General features: G+C 37.1%; 1 protein-coding gene across 1 annotated transcript in view; it reads left to right on the top strand.

The window, feature by feature from the left end:
• LOC106651280 (glutamate [NMDA] receptor subunit 1) overlaps nucleotides 1-25,239 on the top strand; it is a 90,099-nt gene that overhangs the window by 14,541 nt on the left and 50,319 nt on the right. Inside the window, exons 5-7 of the mRNA XM_023460334.1 lie at nucleotides 2,544-2,644; nucleotides 16,460-16,633; nucleotides 21,464-21,577. Coding sequence (XP_023316102.1) covers nucleotides 2,544-2,644; nucleotides 16,460-16,633; nucleotides 21,464-21,577 — 389 coding nt within the window. The remainder of the gene's footprint in view (nucleotides 1-2,543; nucleotides 2,645-16,459; nucleotides 16,634-21,463; nucleotides 21,578-25,239) is intronic.

Genomic DNA, 25,239 nt, shown 5'->3' on the forward strand with positions numbered 1-25,239 from the left:
ATATTAAGCAATAAAGAATATTTACAATTTTAGATTATTATTGTTTTTTTCAAGTTTCATTATAGATCTTATTATTTACAATTGCCTATTTTATTCTGATATAAAGCTGTTAGCGTAAGCGTTTTACTAAATTTTTGTAAAAACTTATCTTTCCCAATAAAAATATTAAATAAGTTTTAATCAAAGTTTTTAACAAGAACTTTCATAGTAGAACTTGTGTAAAATCTTACGTATGATTATCGACAGTATAAGTTGTGAATACCGCCCGTTCACGTATTTGAGGTTTTGGGCCAAGGAAGACCCAAATCTAACCTTGGATACGTTGTTCAGGCGATGTGCACTGAAGTCTGAAGCCAGCGTTGTGAAAAACTTTCCGGAACATGGCTGCCGCTGTCACCTGCCGTCACTGTTTTATCATCTGACCCGATGCTGCCAACTCAAACGTAGGCGGCAGAACTCAAATGGTATAATATGATACGTGTGACTTAAGCAGGCCATTATTGCACGGTCCGGTTAGCACCCGAGCGGAGCGAACTTTTTTATAGCACTGTGCTAAATTCACGTTTAGGCCCCCTTTGGCGAGTTATAAGGTGCTCAAAATAGCGCCGCCGTGCAATAATGAGCAGCTTAAGTCACTGCAAAGCGTGCCTTAAACGTGAACTTTAGCCACGCAGTGCTATAATAATGTTTTGTGTACACGATGTAGTCTTATTATGTTGTTTTCCTTCATGAATGAAATGTTTTTTTACATCTTACATTAATTAATGAAATGTAATTTATATGTGCTGGACGATGTTCGGAAAATCGGGGAATCGATTGGTGACCTTGAATTTGACCTTGAACATAACCTCAAAGCTACAGCGAACAAAATATTGAGAAAAATCGTTTTTTTTCACAGTAACCGCTAATTTTTATTGCAGATTCGAAAAGAGCGGAAAATTTTAAGTCAGATCATGTCTTTTGATTTTTTTCAAGAGCATTATAATGCCGCTACAGATTCAAAAAAACTCGACTCGCCGACTCGGCGAGTCGAATTCGAGTCGAGTAAAACTCGAAAAATCGGATACTCGCACAGTCCTAATTTTCGTATCCGCCAATATGCGCGATAATCGCGAATGTTCGTGAATCTGATCGCAAGTGAGTATGTGGGTGTATATCTGGACGTCTTTACGAATCTGATCATATTCTTAGATATTGGTAATGATCCACGAATCTAATCACGTTTTCAGATATTTTAGAATTCAATCATATTCGTAGACATGTAAAATATTCATCAATCAGATCGCATCCGCATTTGATACGATCCGATTGTCTTGACGAACTTTTACGAATCTAATAGTGTCTATGACAAATGTGATTGCTTGCGTAGATTCTCGCGGATACTAGTGGGTACTGATTGATATGATATTTTCGTGGATTCTCACGAATACATTCGCTCACGCAGGTTGTTGCCGCTGCTTTCGAATTCAATCGTGCATACAGTCATTCGGAGGAAGATAAGAATTTTATCGCTTACACTTAAAAATGCAGATCTTACTAAATTCAATTGTATTTGGAGATAGTCGCTTTTATTGACGGATATCCTAAAACTCAATTGGTCACTTAGATGTCTGCAAAAAATTCTAATTCGAATTGGTTACTTGAAGAGCCGCTAATTTTTATTCAAGTCTACGGATCCTCATGATTAGCAGCAAATTTAATCGGTTCCGCCGATAAATTTTTATCCGTGAATACTCGTGAATATTTTTTCTGAGTGCGAAATTTGCTAATGCCTATGAATCTATCAAGTTAAAAATTATTGATGATTATTAATTTATTTTTTACGATAAATAAGATGAAACACTGGCTATTAATACATGCGATAACACTGCAGTCTTTCTTCGAATATGCGAAATTCGCAACAAACCGTTCGAAAAATTGAAAAATTTTTATTACTTATCTATGCAACATGCACTGATACAAAAAATTTAATTCTACTCCCTTCGTATCATATGATATTTTCACGTTCGCCCTAGACCATTCAAACAGTCGGGAGGTGTGCGATATCCACGATATCGTGTCATGTCAGTGTTTCTGTGAACTCTTAACCTTTTGCCACAAACATCCGCGGACTTTTGCTCTCTATGAAAGCACTATGTCTCACATTTGTCCAGGCCCGAGGAACTGTGAGGCAAAGGAAACCTGGGGTAGTGCATATGCACTGTATCCTCCACCTCCATCCTCCAGGAAAAACCCGCCTCGAGACAGCCGGAGCATGTTAGGTTCCCGCCGAATGACAATCGGAAAAAATCCGAATGACCTCACTAGGATTCGAACTCACAGCTTCTCGAACGGACATTGTCTCGTTGCCTTGCACGCTACGCACTGAGCCAACGACCGCTCTAATCATTCGTATGTTATCGCAACTGAATTGAATTTGAAAAGATAAAGGGACTTGAATGTAGATATCTTAGCTTAGCATCAATTATCACACCCAACTTGTTTTTAATACTTTTTGAATCAACGATGATTCTAACATAATTTATTTTATTTGTTTGTTTTAGGTTGAGTATATAATCGAGTTGAATCCAGGAATGTCGAGCTACAAATATTCTTTGCAAGAACTAAACAAAGCTCAGTCTCGTGTTTACTTACTACATGCTTCGTAAGTAATAATAAATCATTTTTGCATGAAATTAATTATAATAGGTTTTAAGAAATAATAAGATCAACACGGATATCCAAGCAATTTTTTTCAACTGGCAAACCACAGTTAAATTTTTTAAGAGGCTATGCTAGTTTATCGACCAAAAGAGAAGGGGTTTTTAGCGAATTTTTTTCCATAAAATGACATATCGTTTTAAATCTTTTTGGGCTAAGCAAAACACTATTGAAGTATACAAAAAAACTTTTTTCATTACTCTTACTATACATTTATGTGTATAATCATGTATTAGAATTTTGACAGAATTTTCAATTGAGTTTTTCATTTATAAAAGTTCATGAAAAAGAAAAAAAACGTGCTTTACCAGTGAATGAAACTTCGATCCAGTGAATGAAAGCCGCGAAACCAGTAAATGAATGTACAAATATAAGCATACGTTGATTTGATAATCAATGTAGACTGTAATATTACTTTTTTATTTAATAAGAAACTAAAACATAAATTTATCATCCAAACCAATCTTTTTATTGCCATATTGCCATGATTAAAATAAGGGCAGCTGTGTCTAATGACATAATTAAAATATTTCAAGGTCATGTTATGATTTTTCATGTTGTAGGACAAGTTTTGGTGATTTTTCAGGGATATTTTTTAAAAATCTGTTTTATTTGAGTAGAGAAGAACCATTTCACAAACATTTTAAAACCTCATAAATGAGGATTGTTTCAAATATCCAATCAAAATATGCTTATATTTGTACTTTCATTTACTGGGCAAGTGCGAACTATTCGCCACACCAGTAAATGAAAGTTGAAAAAGAGTGAAATTTTCTAATTAAAACTTAATTTTTAAAAATGATAGTTTTAAAGTTAACTAGTCCGTTATAAAAAGTTTTGAGCTGCTCATTCTTTTACAGTCGATCTTCCAAATTTTAATCTTCAGCGAGTATGTACTGTAACGGGGAATGCCTTGCAGAAGAGTCGGCTAGCTCGTGCCACACGAGAATATGGTCGCAAACCCGCGTTGCACAATACAACTCGTCGATACCTTGCTTCGACGAGCTCTGATGATGATCCCGCGTACAGATGCTCGACGAGCCGTTGCTCGTGGAATAATCGCCTTGCTGAAATAGGTCGAAATAGGCAACCCGAAATAAATAATCAGGCGCGAATTAATAAAATGAAATAAATCGATTTATTTGCATGAAAACTAATTAGTAATAATTCGATTAAATTAGGGTCACATGCACGCTCGCAATGAATACAATAGACATTCGGTCGCTTACTCGTCGATGACAAAGTCGTCTGCAGGATCCACTCGCATAGGGTCGTCGCTCGAGGTGGATCCGCGTTGGTTCGCTCGCACGCAAAGTTCACAAACACAGTTTGACGCTCGGACACGAAGTGAGGGTTCACGTGCTATGACGATCGATCGTAGGTCCCTCGATTATTTATTATCGTCTGCTCGTCGTACTTACTGTACGACGAGCCGCGCAAGCTACTTTTCTGTAAATTCAAATCCGCGCTCACGACTTAAGGGGGGAAAGGTACCTTAAACCTACATTTATAAAAAATTTATTAATTATGAAGAAAAAAATTCTTTTTTGAATATTCAGAGAAAACTCTGTTTTCTTCACTCTTTTTTCAAAGTTTTTCACTCTGGAATATGAAAATTGAGGTCCCAGTCACCATAGAACCCTCCTCGATGAAGCAAGCCCACAGTCCTGACAGGTACCCCTGTGCCGTAGGATCCAGCTAGAACCGATGATTCAATCACGGTCCTTGGGGTCTCATTTTGATCATTAGATGTGTGGTTACAAACGCAAGCACTTTCAGATTTTTTAATTAGTTATACACAATTTGCCAGCCACATATACGCATTTATTCATTAATATATATGATAAAATGACAGATTATGCTACATCATAGCCTGAAAAAAGTGCTCATTTGTCCGAATACCTTTGAAAGTGCTTGCGTTTGTAGCCATTCTCATGTAGAACTGTTGGACTAAAATCAAATTTACTGTCCTAGCGCCGGAGAGGAAATTGTGATGGGAAAAAAAACAGTGAACACTTTATTTCTGTAATCGTATGACTATTTATTTAATGTTAAGTAAGAATAAGCAAAGCGTGGTTTACTCTCGTGTCCTGCTCGAGTGCACAGCAGCAACCAACTGACGCGTGTGTGTCGATAGGCGGCGCCAGAGAGCACTCACTCTATAATCTCTCGGCGCACACACGCTCATGAGATTGGGGCCTGCAAGGGAGGCTGAGAAGCCCCGCGCTGATTGCGCTATGTAGAAAGGCTCCCAACACTCCCTCCCCTTTCTCCACTAGCGCATAGGCTAGTTAATATTTACTGTTGCTGTTGTTGTTGGGTCTTCTTGTGGCTGTAACAGAATAAGCAAGGAGTTAGTTATATATGTATATCCTCTATATATGTATATATAAACTCTATCTATTCAGTATCTTATCTCTAAGATATTCGTGGCTTTGAGCGGGTAGGGGTTTGATCATTATGTCGGCATCATTTTGAGCAGTATTGACCCAATCTATTATTATTTTCCCTTCCATTGCGCAACTCTTTACGTAATCCCCATGTATGCTTGACATGTCTCTTTTCTTGCCGGTTTTCTCTCTTTCGGCCAGTCCCTCGATTATCCACTCTAAAGAATCATCGAAGCTTTTGAGCTTATTGCATCCGTCCATCTCTGTACAATCTATGGCGGATCTATTGTCGCACCACATCTTCGCAGGTAGCATCGTTTTTCCGAGCATATTTCTAATGGATTTATCAAGGAAGATTATCTCTTGCGTTGCCTCACTCATCGAGAGATACTCCGTTTGGCATGTGGACACGCTCACTGTCGATTGCTTGTGACTCCTCCAAGCTATCGGGTCGTTAAACAGCTTGATCACATATCCGCTGGTCGACGTGGAGTCGGAGTTATCTCCAAAACTCGAGTCTGTGTAGCATGTTAGGGTCTCTCCTATGCCCTTATACTCTATGCCAATAGTTATTGTTCCCTGTAGATATCTGAGGACTCTTTTGACATCTTTCCAGTCCTCTTCGGTCGGTGCCACTTGTTTTCTCGCCAAGTAGTTGACCGCATACGCTATATCGGGTCTTGTTACCGTCGCCAGGTACATAAGACTGCCGATCGCTTCTCTATATGGGAATTTCTCTGAGCTAGTCGTTTCTCTCGTTTCTTGCCCTTTAGCTTTCATTTCCCGCGTTTTCACCTGTCTGGTTACCATGGGTGTGTTTTGGGGCCTATTGTATGTTCACGATAAAGCGGACACTTTTTCCGATCAAATTAAAAATAGTTAGCGACACAAAAATTATAAGTAAAATACACCAAATTAAAGGAAAATGTATGAATTTTACGATGGTGTACTGATATATGCGATAAAAAATCAAAATTTGACATTGTAAAGGTGAGAAATACAAAGTGAAAAAAAAATTTTCGAATTTAGGTTAAAAATTAATCATATCATAAAGTTAATTTTTTTCAACGGTGTTTTGACACGAAAAATTAATGAGAAATTGCAAAATTAGACGATAATAAATTTTTTTCGCTGACTTTGAAAAAAATATTTTATGCTACAGGGCGAAGAAGAAGACCCCCTTAGCAACGGCTGCCAACAACTGACTACTTGCCGTCCGAACAAGTCTTTTCTTTTTCTGACGCTGAAGTTCGGATAGTACAATTTTCATTTGGAATTCGTGAAATTCAGCAAAACCAGTAGATCAATTCGCCGTTGATTGAGTTTTTGAATCGATCCAGAAAAATACAAGTTTATCTATCAACGAATTGAGGGATAAATAATTTTTGATACAGTAGATTTGTCAACATAAGCTAACTCGTGCTCGTTTCGATGGTTTCGCACGACTCAGCTGACTAGATGGATCAATTCACCGTCGATTAAGTTTATAAATAAATCCACAAAATGTTTAATTTATCTGCCGTCGAATAAACGAGAAAAATGAAATTCATCTCCTTGGCGAGTCGATTTGAAAGAGCGTACGCCATTTCAAGCCTACAATGACGATTCCGCATGATTCGGCCCTCTTCATAGATCAAATCGCCGTTGAATGAGTTTTTGAGTTAACTCACTGAAAAGGAAAATTAATACAACACATAATCGAGAAAAATAAAAAATGCAGATTTCAACTGTCAAGACCGAGATTTTTTATTTTTCTCGATAATGTGTTGCTGTATTAATTTTCCTTTTCAGTGAGTTAACTCAAAAACTCATTCAACGGCGATTTGATCGGTCGAAAGGGTTGTATCGCACGAAACCTTCGTGACGGGCACGAAGTGACAAGCGCCTGCAGATATCGACTGTCAAGACCGAGATTTTTTATTTTTCTCGATAATGTGTTGCTGTATCAATTTTCCTTTCCTGTGAATTAACTCAAAAACTCATTCAACGGCGATTTGATCGGTCAAAAGGGTTGTATCGCGCGAAACCTTCGTGACGGGCACGAAGTGACAAGCGCCTGCAGATATCGACTGTCAAGACCGAGATTTTTTATTTTTCTCGATTATGTGTTGTATTAATTTTTCTTTTCAGTGAGTTAACTCAAAAACTCATTCAACGGCGATTTGATCTATGAAGAGGGCCGAATCATGCGGAATCGTCATTGTAGGCTTGAAATGGCGTACGCTCTTTCAAATCGACTCGCCAAGGAGATGAATTTCATTTTTCTCGTTTATTCGACGGCAGATAAATTAAACATTTTGTGGATTTATTTATAAACTCAATCGACGGTGAATTGATCCATCTAGTCAGCTGAGTCGTGCGAAACCATCGAAACGAGCACGAGTTAGCTTATGTTGACAAATCTACTGTATCAAAAATTATTTATCCCTCAATTCGTTGGTAGATAAACTTGTATTTTTCTGGATCGATTCAAAAACTCAATCAACGGCGAATTGATCTACTGGTTTTGCTGAATTTCACGAATTCCAAATGAAAATTGTACTATCCGAACTTCAGCGTCAGAAAAAGAAAAGACTTGTTCGGACGGCAAGTAGTCAGTTGTTGGCAGCCGTTGCTAAGGGGGTCTTCTTCTTCGCGCTGTAGCATAAAATATTTTTTTCAAAGTCAGCGAAAAAAATTTATTATCGTCTAATTTTGCAATTTCTCATTAATTTTTCGTGTCAAAACACCGTTGAAAAAAATTAACTTTATGATATGATTAATTTTTAACCTAAATTCGAAAATTTTTTTTTCACTTTGTATTTCTCACCTTTACAATGTCAAATTTTGATTTTTTATCGCATATATCAGTACACCATCGTAAAATTCATACATTTTCCTTTAATTTGGTGTATTTTACTTATAATTTTTGTGTCGCTAACTATTTTTAATTTGATCGGAAAAAGTGTCCGCTTTATCGTGAACATACAATACTCTCGCTCATGTTAAATCGCTCAAGGACTTTGTTCGTGTATTCTACTTGGGTCAGGCGCATAATATTTTGGTTTCTATCTCTACTGATCTCCATACCAAGATATTTGGATGGTTCTCCAAGGTCCTTCATCTTGAACGCTTTGCAAAGAGTCTCTTTGATCTCTGCGAGTCTCTGTTTTCAGTTGCTGGCTAGTATTATATCATCCACGTATAATACCAGTATCGCAACTTTGCCTTCCTTTCTCCAAGTAAAAAGGCATGGCTCGTGAAGGTCTTTCTCTAGACCGAGCTTTTTGACCTCTGTCGTAAATCTTTGATTCCAGATCTTTGGACTGGTCTTAAGTCCGTAGAGCGTCCTTTGTAGTTTACAAACCTTGGTCTTTCCCGCTTTCTCTTCTAGTGTCAGTCCGTCAGGAATTGTCATATAGATTTCGTCCTCTAGACTTCCATTCAGGAATGCTGTTTTCACATCTAATTGCACTGCGTCTAAATTCAGTTTGTTAATCACTGCTAGTGCAGTTCGGATGGTAGACAGCCTTGACACTGGAGCATAAGTCTCTTTTAGCGTGTAGCTATTTTTATCTTTGAATCCTCTGATTACTAATCTTGCTTTATATTTCCGTTTACCGTTCTCTTCGGTTTTTATTTTGAACACCCATTTGGAATCTATGAGATTTAGTCGTTGACCTTTTGAGTTTTTTTCTGGTTTATCGACTATTATCCAGACTTCATTTTCTTTCATGGACCGAAGCTCTTCGTCTACAGCAGCTTTCCATTCATCTCTATGTTCTGATTCCATAGCTTCAATGTAGTTTGCTGGGTCTCTATTGATTTTGGCAAGATTTGCGTGTACTTCGACATCATCTAATTTGATTTCTGGTATTTTGGCTCTGTATACGAAATCAGGATCCCTCAGTTTATTTTTCTTAGCTTTCCGCTCTGGCATGCTCCGTGGAACACATTCTGTTTTCCTTTTGGGCACTCTTGCCGTAGTCTGAGGCTTTTTGATTTCTTCAACGCTCTCAGTTTCTACAGGAGCTGTTGGCACGTCAAATGTTACTGGCTCTTTCTCTATTACTAGTTTTTCTACTGACTCTGCTTCATTTTCTTGGGTATCTCTATTCCCAGTTTTGTCTTTGTAGACTAGCTTTTCATTGAATTTTACATGCCTAGAATTTATAAATTTATTCGTTTGCGGATGCCAGAGCAGGTATCCTGTGGGCGTGTGGCCAACCAGAAACGCTTTGATTGCCCTTTCCGAGAACTTGTTTTCAGCTATCGGTACTCTAACATAGCTCAAGCAGCCGAATCTCCTTATCTCTAAGAGATGGCTTTTTAAATTTTCATTAGCAACAGAAATAGGGGTTTTGAAGTTTAAACTTTTATGTGTTGTTCTGTTGTACACGTGAGTTGCAGCCTCTGCTGCCAGTACCCACATTGACTCAGGTATTCCTGAGTCTATCATTAAAGCTCTCACTTTGTACTGGATTGTTTTATTGAATCGTTCCGCTGTGCCATTTAATTCAGGTGTGTATGGAGGTGCAAAGTTTCTACTTATGCCCTCTTTCTTCATGACTTCCGCGAATTTACCTCCCGTAAACTCGGTGCCATTATCTGCTCTAATATAACACACTCTCTCGGTGCTGTCTGTCAAGTTTCTTACATGCTCTATGTAATTTTCTAGACATTCTCCCGAATCATTCTTGCTCTTGACACAGTAGACTCTCGCATACCTCGAAAAGTCATCGATAAAGACAATAATAAATTTATTACCGTCAGGAAACGACACCGGTGAAATGGGACCCATGGTGTCTGAGTGAATAGTGTGTGGTACTCTAGTTGATCTGCTCCTATCATTTTTAAATGGAACTCTTTCCATTTTAGCTAGAGCACACGTGTCACAGTCCATGATGTCTTTTCCAAATTTCACGTCTTTTAATTTCTCATCCTGTTTTTGGAGTAACTTTAAATATTCAAGGGATGCGTGTCCTAGTCTTAGGTGCCACAGCATGCCTTTATTCGGGATTTTGGATAGTATTGATTTCTCTATATCTAGTCTATCATTATTAAGGGACTCTATTTCTGTAATTGAGGTTATGTTATTTAAATCTAATATCTTGCGCCTAATCGGAATATCAATACACGCGGGCTTATCAGGGTTTCGCTCGTTCTCCCTCCCAAGCGTTGAGGGTGACCCTATTGGCACTTCGGTTATCGTCATCGCTTGATCCGCGAAATCTTCTACGTTAACTAAGCGTGCCCATGCCCGACAAGCGTCTCTGTCCGATGTGGCGTGTCTCAAGTCAGTTACCTCGAAATTTAGAATCCAATTGGGTTTCTCGTATATCCCCGTTAGATACGTTTTTCCGGTCATTTTATCGGATATTTCAAGGACTTCATTGTCAAGATAAATACAATAACCTGAATCTGCAAACTTTCTTAGTGAAATCAGATTTTCAGACGCTTTTGTCGCTAAAAGGACGTTTGATAACTCTATCTTTTCGTTATTTATAGTCGATTTTAAGCACAGGGTACCTTTTCCGTCTATTAAGATGTTAGCACTTTCATCGCTGTTCGCGCATTTAATATTGCCGCCGCATTTTTCAAAATTATGAAGTACAAACCATTTGTTTGTAATGTGCTCGGTTGCCCCTGAGTCCGCTATAAACTCTATTCGACTGCTATCTAAGTTATTTGAATCTACTCTACTTAATTTACTAAGATAACATTCACCTTTATCTTTGTTTCCACGTTTATATGGATGCTTTCGTTGTTTTCCGCTCCCTCCGGCCTTAGCTTTTCCACCACCTTTACCGCGTTCATTCGACTTATTTTTGGAATTAGTCTGAGAATCATCGTTCTTCGGGTCTGCCTTGGAGCACGTGTCGGTTTTGTGATCCGTCACTCTCTTGCATCCAAAGCAGTACCAACTGTTGTACTGCTTCAGGGGACAATCAGGCGACATGTGCCCTTTTTTGTTGCACCTGAAGCAGGTTTTGTTGGTGTTGGTGGTGCTTGCATCTTGCCCACCTGATGCTGCTATTCTAGCTGACGGCGTCGAATTTTCTCTAAAATTCTCGGCTTGTAACATACATGTCTTCATCTCGTTAAGTGTCATATTTACACCTTTGTTCATTCTCTTTTGAATGTTCGCAGATTTCAGCTCTGGACAACACTCAAAGGTGGCTTTGAACCAAGCACATGCAGTGTCATTGGCCGTCAGATGATCAGATGTTTCGCAGCTTTCATATTTACGTACTAACGCGTCAAATCTTTCTGCAAAATCCGAAACGCGCTCTCCAGCACGCATCTTTATAGTGTAAAGCTCACTTTTTACCGAGAACGGATCTAGGTTACTTTCTGCCTTCCTGATTTCCTTGATTTTCCTCAGAATTTCAAGTGGATCGGTTAACTTTATGACATGAGGGATGTATATATTATCAACCCTACTTATAATCAGATCTCTAACGTTTTCCAAATTTTTCTTATCGACCTCGCTGTCGATAAAGCTGACACACTCTGAGTCAATGTAGTCGCGTAGGTCATAATAGTTAAGTTCCGATTTCAGGAATTCGAATCAGACCGAATAGTCTGTTTTCGAATCAAGGCAGTAGTCGCGCTTTATTTTAACTTTATTTTGGCAGTTCAATCCGGACGTCTCTAGTCTCGAATTATTCTCTGCAGTTGACCCTAGGAAACGCGGGTTCAAGTGAGGGCGAACAGACTGATTATTTAAGCCGGCTCTATCTACAGGTGCTATTGTTGAATTGAGCAGTGACGTGGTGTTGAGGGTGGCTTTGGTCGGAGGATTTGAAGATTTAGCTGACTCGCTATCTGCAGCATTCAACTTGAGCAGGGTCAGGCAATCCAGGACGGCCTTCTGTGTGATGGCGGCCTGGGCCTTGAAGTCGGAAGACCACTCGACCATTACGTCGACAGCTTTCGCCAGGCGGTCCATTCTATTTCCCGAAAGCTTTCTCTAAAGCCTCGAGTCTGTCGAGAACTTCGTCCGTATCTTCGTCAGAGCTACCTAAATTTTTATGCAAATATGAAAAAAATAATGAGGGAATTTGTATACTTGTATTTCACATAAATTGCTTAATCGTAACTCTGTACTTTAGCAAATCTATTTGTTTAACTATCCACTCCACACAATTTTCAATAAACACGTTATTTTATTGAAAAATTGAGATTCGTTTTAAAAGAGGCATTAAAGAAATATTAATGGATTTTCAATGGCTCTGTACAGATCTGTATTCTGTCTTTGCACTTACTGATTATTATTTTTTTTTTTCGAAAAAAAAATTCTATGGAGTCGACATAAAGAACGCTAGGTATAACTCTTTACCTTCGCTAGTTGACTCGTCATCTGTTCTTTTATCCCCATTCTCCAAGGTTTTATCGACGATAGGGGTAGGGGTGCCGTTCTCTGCGACTTCCGTGATTTCAGTGCTGTTAAACAAAATTCAATGTATTGTGATTAGGCCAACTAAACGAATTTTTTATTTAGATTTATTGTATAACAGCGTATTTATTCAGCACCGCTGAATTCATATATGACCGAATTGTTCTGTTGTCGCCTGTCGGTATCGAGTTTATCCCGTGCCACAAGTACTCCCTCCTAATCCGACTAGCAGTACCACTGTTTTGTCGTTACTGTTTGGGAGAGACGTACGTGCACTTGTGTACAGGCCTCCTTCTCTACCGACCTGCACAGATATTAATTCGGTTGCTGTGCAATAGCCTCCCGATTGTTTACATTTATGTATGATCTGATTAATCACAATACGCGCATATCTACTATGCACCTTCCATGCATGCTCTCGCATTCTGAAAAAAATACAAATATTCTACATACACGGCCCTATTTAATTCGCGCGAGCATCGTGCCAAAAGGATTCGCGCTATTACGCACATGTATATGCACGGCAGTATACACGACGGTAACGCGGCGACACATATACCCGATTATACATACGCACGATGTATGTGCTGCGCGCTCGCATCGTGCTTCTTGCCCGTCGAGGAAGAAAGCCACGGTTCTACTCTATACAAGATGGCCGACATCTTTTACAAATTTGCTCACGGCAAATGACGGTCTCTCGCACGCGCTTGTATGTGTATATATGTGGCAACGTGTTCTCGCACGTGCTGCGCAGTAGGTGCGCCGTGTACGTAAACACGTTCGAACTCGTACGGCTTGTCGCGATGTTTTGTTTCGCGCCTGTCAGGGTCGAACAATGGATGACAAAATTTTTTTATTAACTCTAATAATCTATGGTGGAAAACTCTATGAAAGAAAAGAACGAGGCTATGTTATGTCCTGCACCGCACACAGAACGACAAAAAAAAACAACAAAAAGGAACACGACCCTTCCGAATATGTAACTATGCGTTAAATATCTCTCTACTACTATACGCAATAGAACATAAGGAATTACTTACTTTTTTGTAGTTTGATCGTTGTTCATCTTTGAAGAGTTTTGCCCTCTATGCTTCTTTACAAAACAAACTTTTTATCTCTTTTGTTCACTATCTCACGTATTATCACTCTCGGCGTACTGGGCCCATAATCTGTTGGACTAAAATCAAATTTACTGTCCTAGCGCCGGAGAGGAAATTGTGATGGGAAAAAAACAGTGAACACTTTATTTCTGTAATCGTATGACTATTTATTTAATGTTAAGTAAGAATAAGCAAAGCGTGGTTTACTCTCGTGTCCTGCTCGAGTGCACAGCAGCAACCAACTGACGCGTGTGTGTCGATAGGCGGCGCCAGAGAGCACTCACTCTATAATCTCTCGGCGAACACACGCTCATGAAATTGGGGCCTGCAAGGGAGGCTGAGAAGCCCCGCGCTGATTGCGCTATGTAGAAAGGCTCCCAACAAGAACAATCCCTGAAAATTTCAGCTCATTTGCTCAAATGGTTCACATGGAAAGTTACGGCAACAAAGCATTTTTGAGATGAAACGTAACTGCCCAAGAGTTCAAAAAAACAAAAATACACCAATATATGTCATAATGATACTCTCATGTCACTGAGGCTGCCTAAAACTTTTTGGACAATAAAAAACAGTAATTCAATTGGAATTTTCAACATATTGGACCCACAAGGACAATGTTCAATTAACCCAGACAGCCACATAAAGCCAAATGCGCCAATTTCATTAAAACATTTTATAATTTGTATTAAAATGTTAGTATACGCTAATATGGGTTTTATGTGGAAACTGGTAACTAATTTGTTATGTCCAAATCAACTTTTCACACAAATATGCACAATCTCACATTAGAACTTGAACTCAGTCTTCTACCTATTCACTAACATTCATAAAACATTAATCACTGAATCTATAATTGGAAATGAAATCACTCTAAATTGATCAATCATCACTAATCTTGTTTATAACATGCAACATACAATAATATATATGATATATGATACAGTCATATACACATACATAAGTGACATACATATACACTGATGTATATATGTCAATTGACATATGTACTGCTGTATTTCCTGAATTTGAACTGCTAAAAATGTCGCATTTTCATGAAAAACTATTGAAACATTTTTATAGCTTCATTATGAAACACTATGTTTAGTTGCAAAGATATAATTGCAGTCTACATATACTTTTTTCACTTTCAAAAAAATGTTATTTTTAGCTATTGGAAAATCAAGAAGCAGTCAGCAGACTGTTATTGACATTTGATCCGGGCTCGCGCACGAAACTGAGAGAGACAGAAGATATGCCGAAACCCACGTGCTGCGAGTGGTGGCGTTACTTTATACCCATAGCCATGTAAACAAACAAATTTCTGCTTGATGTACTCTAACCAAAGAATGAAACGAGTATCAATAGATGGCGTACCGACTTATGAAAGTCTCGAGATTCATGAGAGAATGGCAACGATATATCTTTGAGTTCATTTTTTCTAAAAAATCGTAAAAGTAACGGTACTAAATAGGCTGTACATCACGATACAGTTAAAATTTTGAAATTCCGATCACGGCACTAGAAAACTGAGGAAAAATCCTATCAAAAAGTCAATAAAAAAAAAATTTTTTTTTTGAGATTTTAGGTGCCTTTCCCCCCTTAACGCGAAAATCTATTTTTCCGTTACAGTACAAAATGACCATATTTTACGGCTCAGCGAACGATGCGTTCGTAAATTAATTCCTATCGTTAAACTATATTGATTCTGGATCTGATAATCTTTCGAATAGTTAGCAATAATACCCAAGAATAGCATAAAAATTCGTCGTTCATGAATAATGTCGTTATCAATTAATAATTTTTATTTAAATAAGTGCTTTCATTCACTGGTATGCTTTCAATCATTGGGTAGGTGACTACGTATTAAATATGTAGTTAAAATTGCAGACAAATAGTTTTCGAGAAATCACCGGAACTGTATTGAAAAATGCGTTTAAAGTTTTTTTGTGTACACACGCACTAGGAGATTCGAGTGCTTCAAGTGGGAGAGAGTGTACTTAAAAGGCTCCTATTCCTCTGAAATTTTGAAACAATCTTCTCGAAGATATTTACTTTCCAAGAATGAAATTTAAAAAATCCATTTTTTGAACTGCGTAAATTAGCATAGCCTTTTTATGTACAATTTTTCGGAACATCAATAGTTATAATGATTAAGAGATATACCCCCCCCCTCCCCAAAAAAAAAATTTTTAATAATCATCTAAAATTTTCAAAAAATCAAAAATAAATGAAGGGACACTCTAGCATGTTATTTTTCCAATTCTCGCTAAATAAGCACAGCTCATTATTTTCAATAATTGATGGTTCGGCTTCAACCATATTCACAAAATTGATAAATTTGCATTCTGAAATTTGATGTATGATTTTACACTGTTTTTTGTATCATAGTCCAGTCTAATTAGATCTGACTCTATGTTAAAAGTGAAAAAATTTGCAACCGTCGTTTCTCACCACACACATTCGTTAGGGTTCGATTGTAGGATTGAAGTAATAACAAATGCCACAGTTGAGTTATTGACGATTGAGGCGTTTTTAAAAAAACAAATGAACCGATTTCCAATGTTATATATGTCAAATTGAAGGTCTTGCAAGAACCTACAATTTTTGTTTGAAACTTTTTTTCATAAAATGTACGGTTTTCAATCTGTAGCCGAAAAACCGATTTTCCTAATTTCAAAGGGCCCAAATGTTGAAATTTCAATCGACTTAACTGTAGCATTTGTTATTACTTCATTCCTACCATCGAACCCTAACGAATCCCGGTGAAAAACACCGGTTGCGAATTTTTTCACGTTCGAAACTAATTTGACTAGACTATCAGTGGAACATTGATTATTAAATTTTTCTGAGAAACCATCCTAATTTATTTATTACATATTGTATTGTTTCAGCGAACAAGATGCAGATGTTATTTTTAAAAATGCAGCAGAAATGAATATGACAGGTACTGGTGCAGTTTGGATTGTAACTGAGCAAGCTCTCAACTCCAAAAATATACCGACTGGTGCCTTAGGACTCAGATTAATAAATGCAACTGATGAAAAGAGTCACATCAAAGATAGTTTGTACGTTTTTATGATATTTTTACAATATTTTGTAATGTTCAAAATATGAAGTTTAAATTATCTTTAATACTTCTTCAAAACTTGCCAAAAGAATAGGATCAATACTTTTTGTGTTACGTTTCTCACTAATTTGAACAATGTTATTTCGACAAATAAAAATTGTGTGTCTCTTAACATATAGATTTCACAAAAAGGCGTTTTATAAATCCATGTGAAATGTAACTCAAACAGTAATGAACCGATGCTTTTAAAATTTTAGATACTTCTTTATTTTTTATCTACCATCAAACTTTTAACAGGTACTCAGGTTGAGATAATTTAATTTTTTTTACACAAACTTTTGGAAAAAGATCGATTTTTTTGTCTGGTGTGACGTCCTACATAGCTAGCTACGTCTCCTTTTTGAATAAGGCGGCAACGCACCGAAATTCCCAATCATAACATCTATGCCTGCGCCGGTACCGTTGTTTTACCATTCTTTACCATTCCTCACCATACTACATTATCATAATCTACCTTACCATAATTACCATAGGTTTTACTCTTTTATTAATAATATTAAAATTAATAATAAGTACATAACAATAAAATTAAACGACGCTTAATAAAACAAGCTATCAGAAAATATAAAAATAAAACCACAAACATTTATATTAATAATTAAATTTGGAACTTAAATATCACCATGTGCATTCACATGGCGAACTTTTATTTAATTTAAATAATGAACAAAACAATTATAACACCTAGCGATGTTTTATTAGGATACTTGTATTCTTATGTTAAATAGGTTCAGACCTTAAATCACAAGTTATAATATACAAATTGATTGATGAATCGGCGTAACCTTGAAACTGCCGAGTCATCATACAACATATGCTACTATTTCTATGAACAGTTACAACTATGTTACAGCTTAAAATATTAATCAAATCATTTTATTTTATTTAACTTATTCACATCAAAATACATTTAGAACACTTCTATCAAAAAACATTATTGTAAACAGCACTTTATTTATTTATTGCATAACGTCACTTTTTTTTACACAAGTCGTTCACTACTGTATATTTCACTGCACTGTATAATATTTGATATGAAAACACTTGTAACACCATAGCACAATTTTGTATCATAATTTTAAGTTAATATTTTTCATTGTAATAGTTTTTAAGCAAAATCAATAAAGTCAGTTTGCCACAAACGCCCGCCGATCGGTCCAACACGATGGTTGCTCGTCCCCACTTTTGGGTACTCCGCAGAAAGCGTATAAATACGGGCCTCCTCAGAGGCAAGAATCAGTCTCAATACTCAGTCAAACCAAGGCAGTCTAACGAGCAGCATAGGTGCTCAGTACCAATGCACTCACTGCCTAGTTTTGAGTAAAGTTCGCTAGATTTAGTTACTTACTAGATCTAGTTACTAAAGTAACTTTAACAGACTCGTTTGACTCGAGCGTTGCTTAGGCTGCTGGGACTTCACCCTTAATTAAAGCCTATACAATCATTTTTACCCGAGTTATCCTAATCTTACTAACAACTATTTATCGTAAAGGTCCTTCAGCACCTTTACTATAAAATCTTTTTCGACTTGTTACAAAGGTCCTTCGGCACTTTTGTAACAAAATCTATGAAATATTGTAGAGGTCCTTCAGTACTTCTACAATATCAACTGCTTTCATTTATTGCAAAGGTCCCTCAGTACTTTTGCAATAAAGCTCATTGCTACAAAGGTCCTTCAGCACCTTCGTAACAAAAAATATTGTAGAGGTCCTTCAGCACTTCTACAATAACATTTACTTTCATGTTTCATGAAGGTGTACGCGAAATGCCCAGAAAATAGTATCTTCAAATCGACCTACAGGACGTTAAAAAATCGTAGAGGGCTCTATTTTTTTTAAATTACTCGTTGAAAAGAGTACTTTGTAATAGTGTATGTTATTTTAGTGTATGTTATTTAGTGTATATTATTTTTAATATTAGCCTTATAGAACGCCCACATTCATCAATTATTTATAAGCAAACATTAATTTGTTAGGGTATCGGAGTGTACAGGGTTTATAGAAAAAACCCTCATCTTTCAGCCTGTACATCATAAAACAGGGCAGATTTTTCACGTCAAAGTGAATCAGCTGCGTTCAGGCTCGCATACATAATATACAGCTCTAGGCAAAAGTTCACTATAGTAAAACTTAAACTGAAAGAACCACCTTAAGCAATCAATTTTTTTCAGTAATTTTTAGTGTTGTGCTCAAATACTACTGTTAACTTGATATTGACTCGAACCTAATCATAGTATATATGGATTTAAAGAAGACAATATTTCTAAAAAAGCAAAACAAATCGTGTCGATACGATAAATATAGCCCAAGATAGAAGCATTTAAAAATCGACAAAATCTCGATGAAATTTTTTGTTGTTTATTATAAAAGTACCTATGTATAAAAGTACCTTTGTATTATTATAAAAGTACCTATCACATATAATTGTTATAAGTGATATACGTTATTATTATCAATTTAACTATATTATTATATAAAAGTACCTAAATCCCGGTGGATTTGCAGTGGAGGAGTTGTAAAAATTGCTCCCCGTGGAAGAGCAGTGGAATTTTTGGGGAGCAGTTACAAAAAAATAAATTAATAATGGTGAAAACCACGCGAAAATCATGCATAAATCACGTGAAATTCACAAGTGATTTAAAAAAATCGTGTCGATACGATAAATAGGAGAGAGGCGGGCATGAGTGCAACCCAAAATTCAAACTTGCGTCCAGAAGCGAATTTTTAAAATTTTTCAAAACTGAAACTATCATTGGAAAGGGAAGCTGAAGCTCTATAATATATATTAAAATTGGAAAATTACAATGAAATTTCAATTTTTTATTTAATTTAAAAAAAATTTGTCACCATTGCCCGTCTTTTTTCAATGGCCGGGAATTTGCCATACACGGAAAGAAAACAAGGCGCTCTTAGCCTCCACATAGGCGTGCAGTGCTGTTTATGCGTTGAGTGCGAAGCCGTACGAATTTTGTAGCAGTGTGACTCTAAGTTGGGCGCGATTCGATCCCAAGTTCGAGTCGCCCGTGTCGTCCCGGCGACTTTGGATCGAATCGCGCCCAACTTAGAGTCACACTGCTACAAAATCCGAACGGCTTCGCACCAAACGCACAAAGAGCAGTGCTCGCTGATAGAGGGGGCTAAGAGAGCCTCCCTTTCTTTCTGTGTAGGAGTCGGGCATAAGTGTCATGTATATTATCATGCATATAGCACATCTATGCCTATTGCCCAAAATAGAAGCATTTGAATTTTGCTGAAATTTTTTATTCCGATAATTTTGTTACCGAGTGTAGTTAAATTGATAACAATAACGTATATTTTGTAACTGCTTTACAAAATTTTTTTATACAAAATTTATTTTTCTACAGATTTTTTTTTTCTTAAATTTTTTATCAATAAAATACTTGACCATTTTATAATTAAAAATATCATTATTTTTTTTATTTAAGTGTTAAACTTAATCGGGGGATTGGCGAGTGGGGCGAGCAGGGGGACAGAGTCCCCTAGTATTGTTATAGTAGTAAGATACAATCCTTTGGAAAATACAATTTCGTTATTTTACTGCATTATTTATATAGTCTCAGCAGTGAAAGTAGTACCCAGTACGGCTCTTTCACCACAACAAAAATTCACATCGTCAGGAAAATAACAACACAAAATTTTACCTCATAGGTCGTCAAAACTTCTTTTTTGTGCTACCCCACCCTAAAGTAACATTTTACTTCCACTGAGCGAAATGAAAATGTTACTTTAGGCCGGAGGATTCACAAAAAATTGTTTTTTCACTCCCTAGGTGCAAAATATACTATTTTACTGAACACCGATCAACGTTTTTCATTGCCCTTTTGCCTACTTCCTCAGGGTCGTAGAGCATTACTATGCTAGGCACATATGATAATACTGTGAGTCTATGACTGACACAAATTAGTCTACTAGTGAATCGAAAAATTATCTCCATAAAATTGTCACACTTCAATTTTCAAACTCTGGTTCATGATAGGACCATTTTCATTCTTATGTCTTTATCACGGACATTCATGAACGTAATGGTTTCAATTATGATGTTGTATAGTTTGCCAGCCTCTTTTGAAATTTTTCATCTTCTCATAGAAACAAGAGATGAATTGCTCAAAGCGGATGTGCTCAAAGTAAAAATTTTGGAAAGATCACAGGAGAGAAACTCCAATTCTGATTCCACACGTGCTATGGCTGCCTCTTTCAATAAAACTTATAATAGAGATAAAAATGAGAAAGTTGAAGACAGTCTAAATTCAAGGACAAGAGAAATAAGTTTTTAAATGTGACCTGTATCAGGTTTAAAAGAAAAGGTATTATAGCATTACACTGTAGATCGAAGAACAACAATGATAGTCATAACAATGGTCAACATGCGAGTGTAGCCGAAGATGATTTTTACTTCGCGTGCATAAGTGAATTGAATTATACAGACGATAGCAATAGTAAATGGATTCTCGATTGTAGAAGTACTTCACTTTACAAAAAAAAAATATATTAGGCATGACATATTTTGGGTAGAACACAGTATATAGATATTTTTTAATTACAGTGTGAAAAACCAGTCTGTCCCCTTCAGAGCTGAAACTGGCTTCATATTTTGTGATATTGAAGTCATTAAGATTATTACATCGTGGTTTTCAACTTTTTAAAAACAGCCTAATAATTATAAAAGAAAACTCACATTAAAACTAGTTTTTTTACTTTTTATTATATATTTTTGATTGCAGTTTCTTAGACAGCATATTTTGTTTCAGGTACGTGTTGGTCACAGCTTTGAGAGAAATGAATTTGACTGATAAACTTATAGACTCTCCAAAAAATTGCGATAATTCTGGTCTTATATGGGAAACTGGCAGAAAATTATTCGAGTGAGTTTCATTGCTTTTGAATTTATTAATAGAAGTGAAAAATTCAATTTTCTGTTTACTTAATTTATACTCTAAAAAACAGTGCGATAAAGTAATGAAAATAATATGTTAACCCACTTGAAAAAAATTGTACGGATATCCACGTGTATTATCCACGTGGATTAGCTATCCACAAGGATTAGACATGTAGGATCGTATAAAAAGAGAATGACTCGATAACTTTAATTAAATATGAGTTTATTTTCTTTCTCTCAAGCGTTGCGTCCTGATCGACGCTCAACAACCAACAGACTCCGATTTTTCGTTGCTAAGCTTCTTTTTCTGCAAGCTCTCTCCTTTGTTTCTTCTACTTCCTTCACTCACATACTCATCTCTCATTCCACACGGCCATATCTGACATCAGCTCGACCACGAGCAATAAATCCAAAAACAAATTAAATTATTTAAAACAGAAAGAATTTGAATGGAATATAACACAAATTTCAAAACATAAAATAAAATTCATTCGTCACACAATAATTCATCTTCATCGCTGCCACTATTATTTCCATCAAACAGCTCAGAGATATCCGCCTCATCGTCGTAGTCGTCAGGCTCCAAATCGTCCACTAAACCTTTCCACGGCTTCATTAAATAAGCAGCAGTACTTGTTTTCCGGGGACCTTCTCCATCACCTAATTTTCTTACTTCATATCGATCAGCACCTTTTAACTGAGAAACTTGATAAGGTCCCAAATACTTAGCCGCAAGCTTCAATCCTGAGCCGAACTGCGTACGCTTTATAGCCACAATATCACCAAGTCGATACTGAAAAGCAGGTTTTCGATGCGAATTGAAAGCTTTGCAATTTTCTCGCTGCACCTTGTCAATTTGCTTTACTGCAACCTTACGTAACTGACTTCTTGATTGATCATAATTTTCTTGACGTAATTTATCCATTAGCTCAGAAATTTTAAAATCTTGAGGTGTCTTCAGCTTTGTTCCGAATAAAAGCTCATATGGAGATATTGCTATTGATCGATGATAAGTACCATTTACAGCGTGCTGCACACGTGTTAAATACTTATACCACGTTTTAGGTTCCTCAGCGGTAATTTTAGTGAAAATGGCAATAAGAACACTATGCACACGCTCCACTTGACCATTTCCTCTTGGCACTCCAGTTGTCACCGCGTGAAGCTCAATTTTATTAATCTTGCAAAATTTTTCGAAAGCGACAGACGTTAAAGCTCCACCACGATCCGTAACCAACCGGTCAGGATTACCAAAATGCTGTTGCAAAATTTTAAAATTTTTAATAGATTCTTCCGAATTCTTTGTTTTTGTTGCAAAAAGCCACGTATATTTAGCAAATCCATCTACTATAACCAGTAAATGGCGATAATCCTTGCAAGTAGCTGGCAAAGGCCCAATATGATCAACATGCCAAGTGTGCATAGGAGCATCTTCTTTTGGAATCGGTCGTAAGAATCCTTCTTGCTTGCCTTCTTTCCTTGCTCCTAGAATACATGGCACACAACTGCTAATGACTTTTTCCACTTGTTTTTGCATGTTTTCCATAGAAAATTCTTGAAGCAACTTTTCCATCGTCTTCTTCACACCAAAATGTCCAAATTCATGTGCACGTTTAATAATTTCCTCACGCATTCCTTTTGGCACGACTAATAATCGCTTACCACCCCTATCTTCATAGACAAGCCCGTTGTCTAGGGTGTAATTTTTAAAAGCTCTGTCTTGAAGAATGGAGCGAATAGCTTGAAGCTTTTCATCAAATTCCTGCGCCCACATGAGTCTTTCAATTATTGGATCATGAATTTGCAATACACAGTCTCTTCTGCTAAGCGCATCGACGTGCTGCATCCGCGATCCTGCGCGATGTTCAAGTGAGTAGTCGAACATCTCAAAAAGCATAGCCCATCTTGCCAACTTAGGTTTTAAGTCATTGCAGTTCAGTGTTTGCTGCAACGCCTTGCAGTCTGTCACAATCTTGAAATGCAGTCCATGTAAATAAATCCTGAACTTTTCTAAAGCACGCACAACTGCAAGAGTTTCAAGCTCATAACTATGGTACTTTCGTTGAGCTTCAGTTGTTTTCCTACTCATGTAGTAAACTGGGTGAAAGGCTTTATCGTCTGGCGATCGCTGCAAAAGTATGGCGCCGTAACCATCTTTCGACGCACCGCAATGCAACTCAGTTTCACGATCAGGCCGATATAATTGAAGAACAGGAGCATTCATAAGTATTGATTTCAAATCTTGAAAAGCTTTCTCTTGAGGTGCTTCCCATATAAACTTTGCACTGCTGCGCAACATATCACTTAAAGGCTTGGCCATTTTAGCATAATGAAATATGAATTTACGGAAATAACTAGTTAATCCCAAAAAACGTTGTAGTTGCTTTTGAGTCACAGGCTTAGGATAAGTACGGAGCGCTTCAATTTTGTTTGCAGCTGGTGTTACTACTCCTTCTTGTATGACATAACCGAGAAATTCAATTCGTCTTTGTAGCAAATAACATTTTTTCCAATTGAATTTTAGTCCATGAACACTCGCCAATTCAAGTACTGCTTGCAATCGTTGAAAAGCTTCCGATTCGTTTGAAGCTTTGATAAAAATATCATCCATGTATATAATAATTACTCCTTTCTCAATGAGAGGTTGAAATACTTGGCGAATGTAATGTTGAAAAACGGGTGGCGAATTGCAAAAACCAAATGGAGCTTTCATTGGAATATATTGACCCCATGGAGTAATAAACGCCAAATACTTCTGTGATTCCTCAGCGACATCAATATGAAAAAATCCATCTTTCAAATCCATTACTGAATGAACTACTGAGTCTGCTGTAGCGTCCACTGCATCTTCAATAAGAGGTAATGGGTTGTGATCTCGCTCCACGACCTTATTGAGCCTTTTGTAATCTATACAAACTCGTATTCTTCCATCCTTGCGCCAAGCCACAACAAGCGGAGCTGCGTATTCTGATGCACCTGGCTTGACGATACCGCAACGAACCCACTCGTCAATCTGCTGTCTAACTTCAGCTTCTTCAGCAGGAGAGAGACGTCGTGGATGACTTGCTATCGGCTTGCAATCTTTGATTTTTATGCACATTTTCAATGAAGTCTCGGACGGCGTACTAGAACTATAGTTCTGTAAAACTTCACGCACCTGCGCTTGATAAGATTCAGGAACACGATTAACTGCAATTTCAATTGGACTTTTTTCTTCGCATTCCTCTTCAATGAGTAGCACGTAATCATTACCTACTAGTGGTTCAATTGACGGTCCGTCTCGGTGAAGTTTAATTTCAGCTAAATCAAGAATTGGGTCACCTATTAGTATTTTAGTAGGCAAACAATCTTCATTAACCACAGTGTAAGTAAGATTATACATTGAACCGCCTAAAATTGTAGGAACATTAACACTGCCAATTGCATATATTAAGCCACCAGAGCCTTGAAGCGTCACATGTTCATTCACCAATGCATATTTCGCAGCTATGATATCGTAAAAGTCCTTACGCATAACATTGCGATCGGCACCACTGTCGATTTGACATCGAATATTTTCACCACCAACGATTCCAAATAAATAACTGCGGTTGCCACTCTTGTATACGATGTGATTGACTACTGGCGTCGAAGCAGACTTATTTTTTA

The sequence above is a fragment of the Trichogramma pretiosum genome, unplaced genomic scaffold (genome assembly GCF_000599845.2).
Source record: "Trichogramma pretiosum strain Unisexual culture from Peru unplaced genomic scaffold, Tpre_2.0 scaffold59, whole genome shotgun sequence".
NCBI classification, from domain to species: domain Eukaryota; kingdom Metazoa; phylum Arthropoda; class Insecta; order Hymenoptera; family Trichogrammatidae; genus Trichogramma; species Trichogramma pretiosum.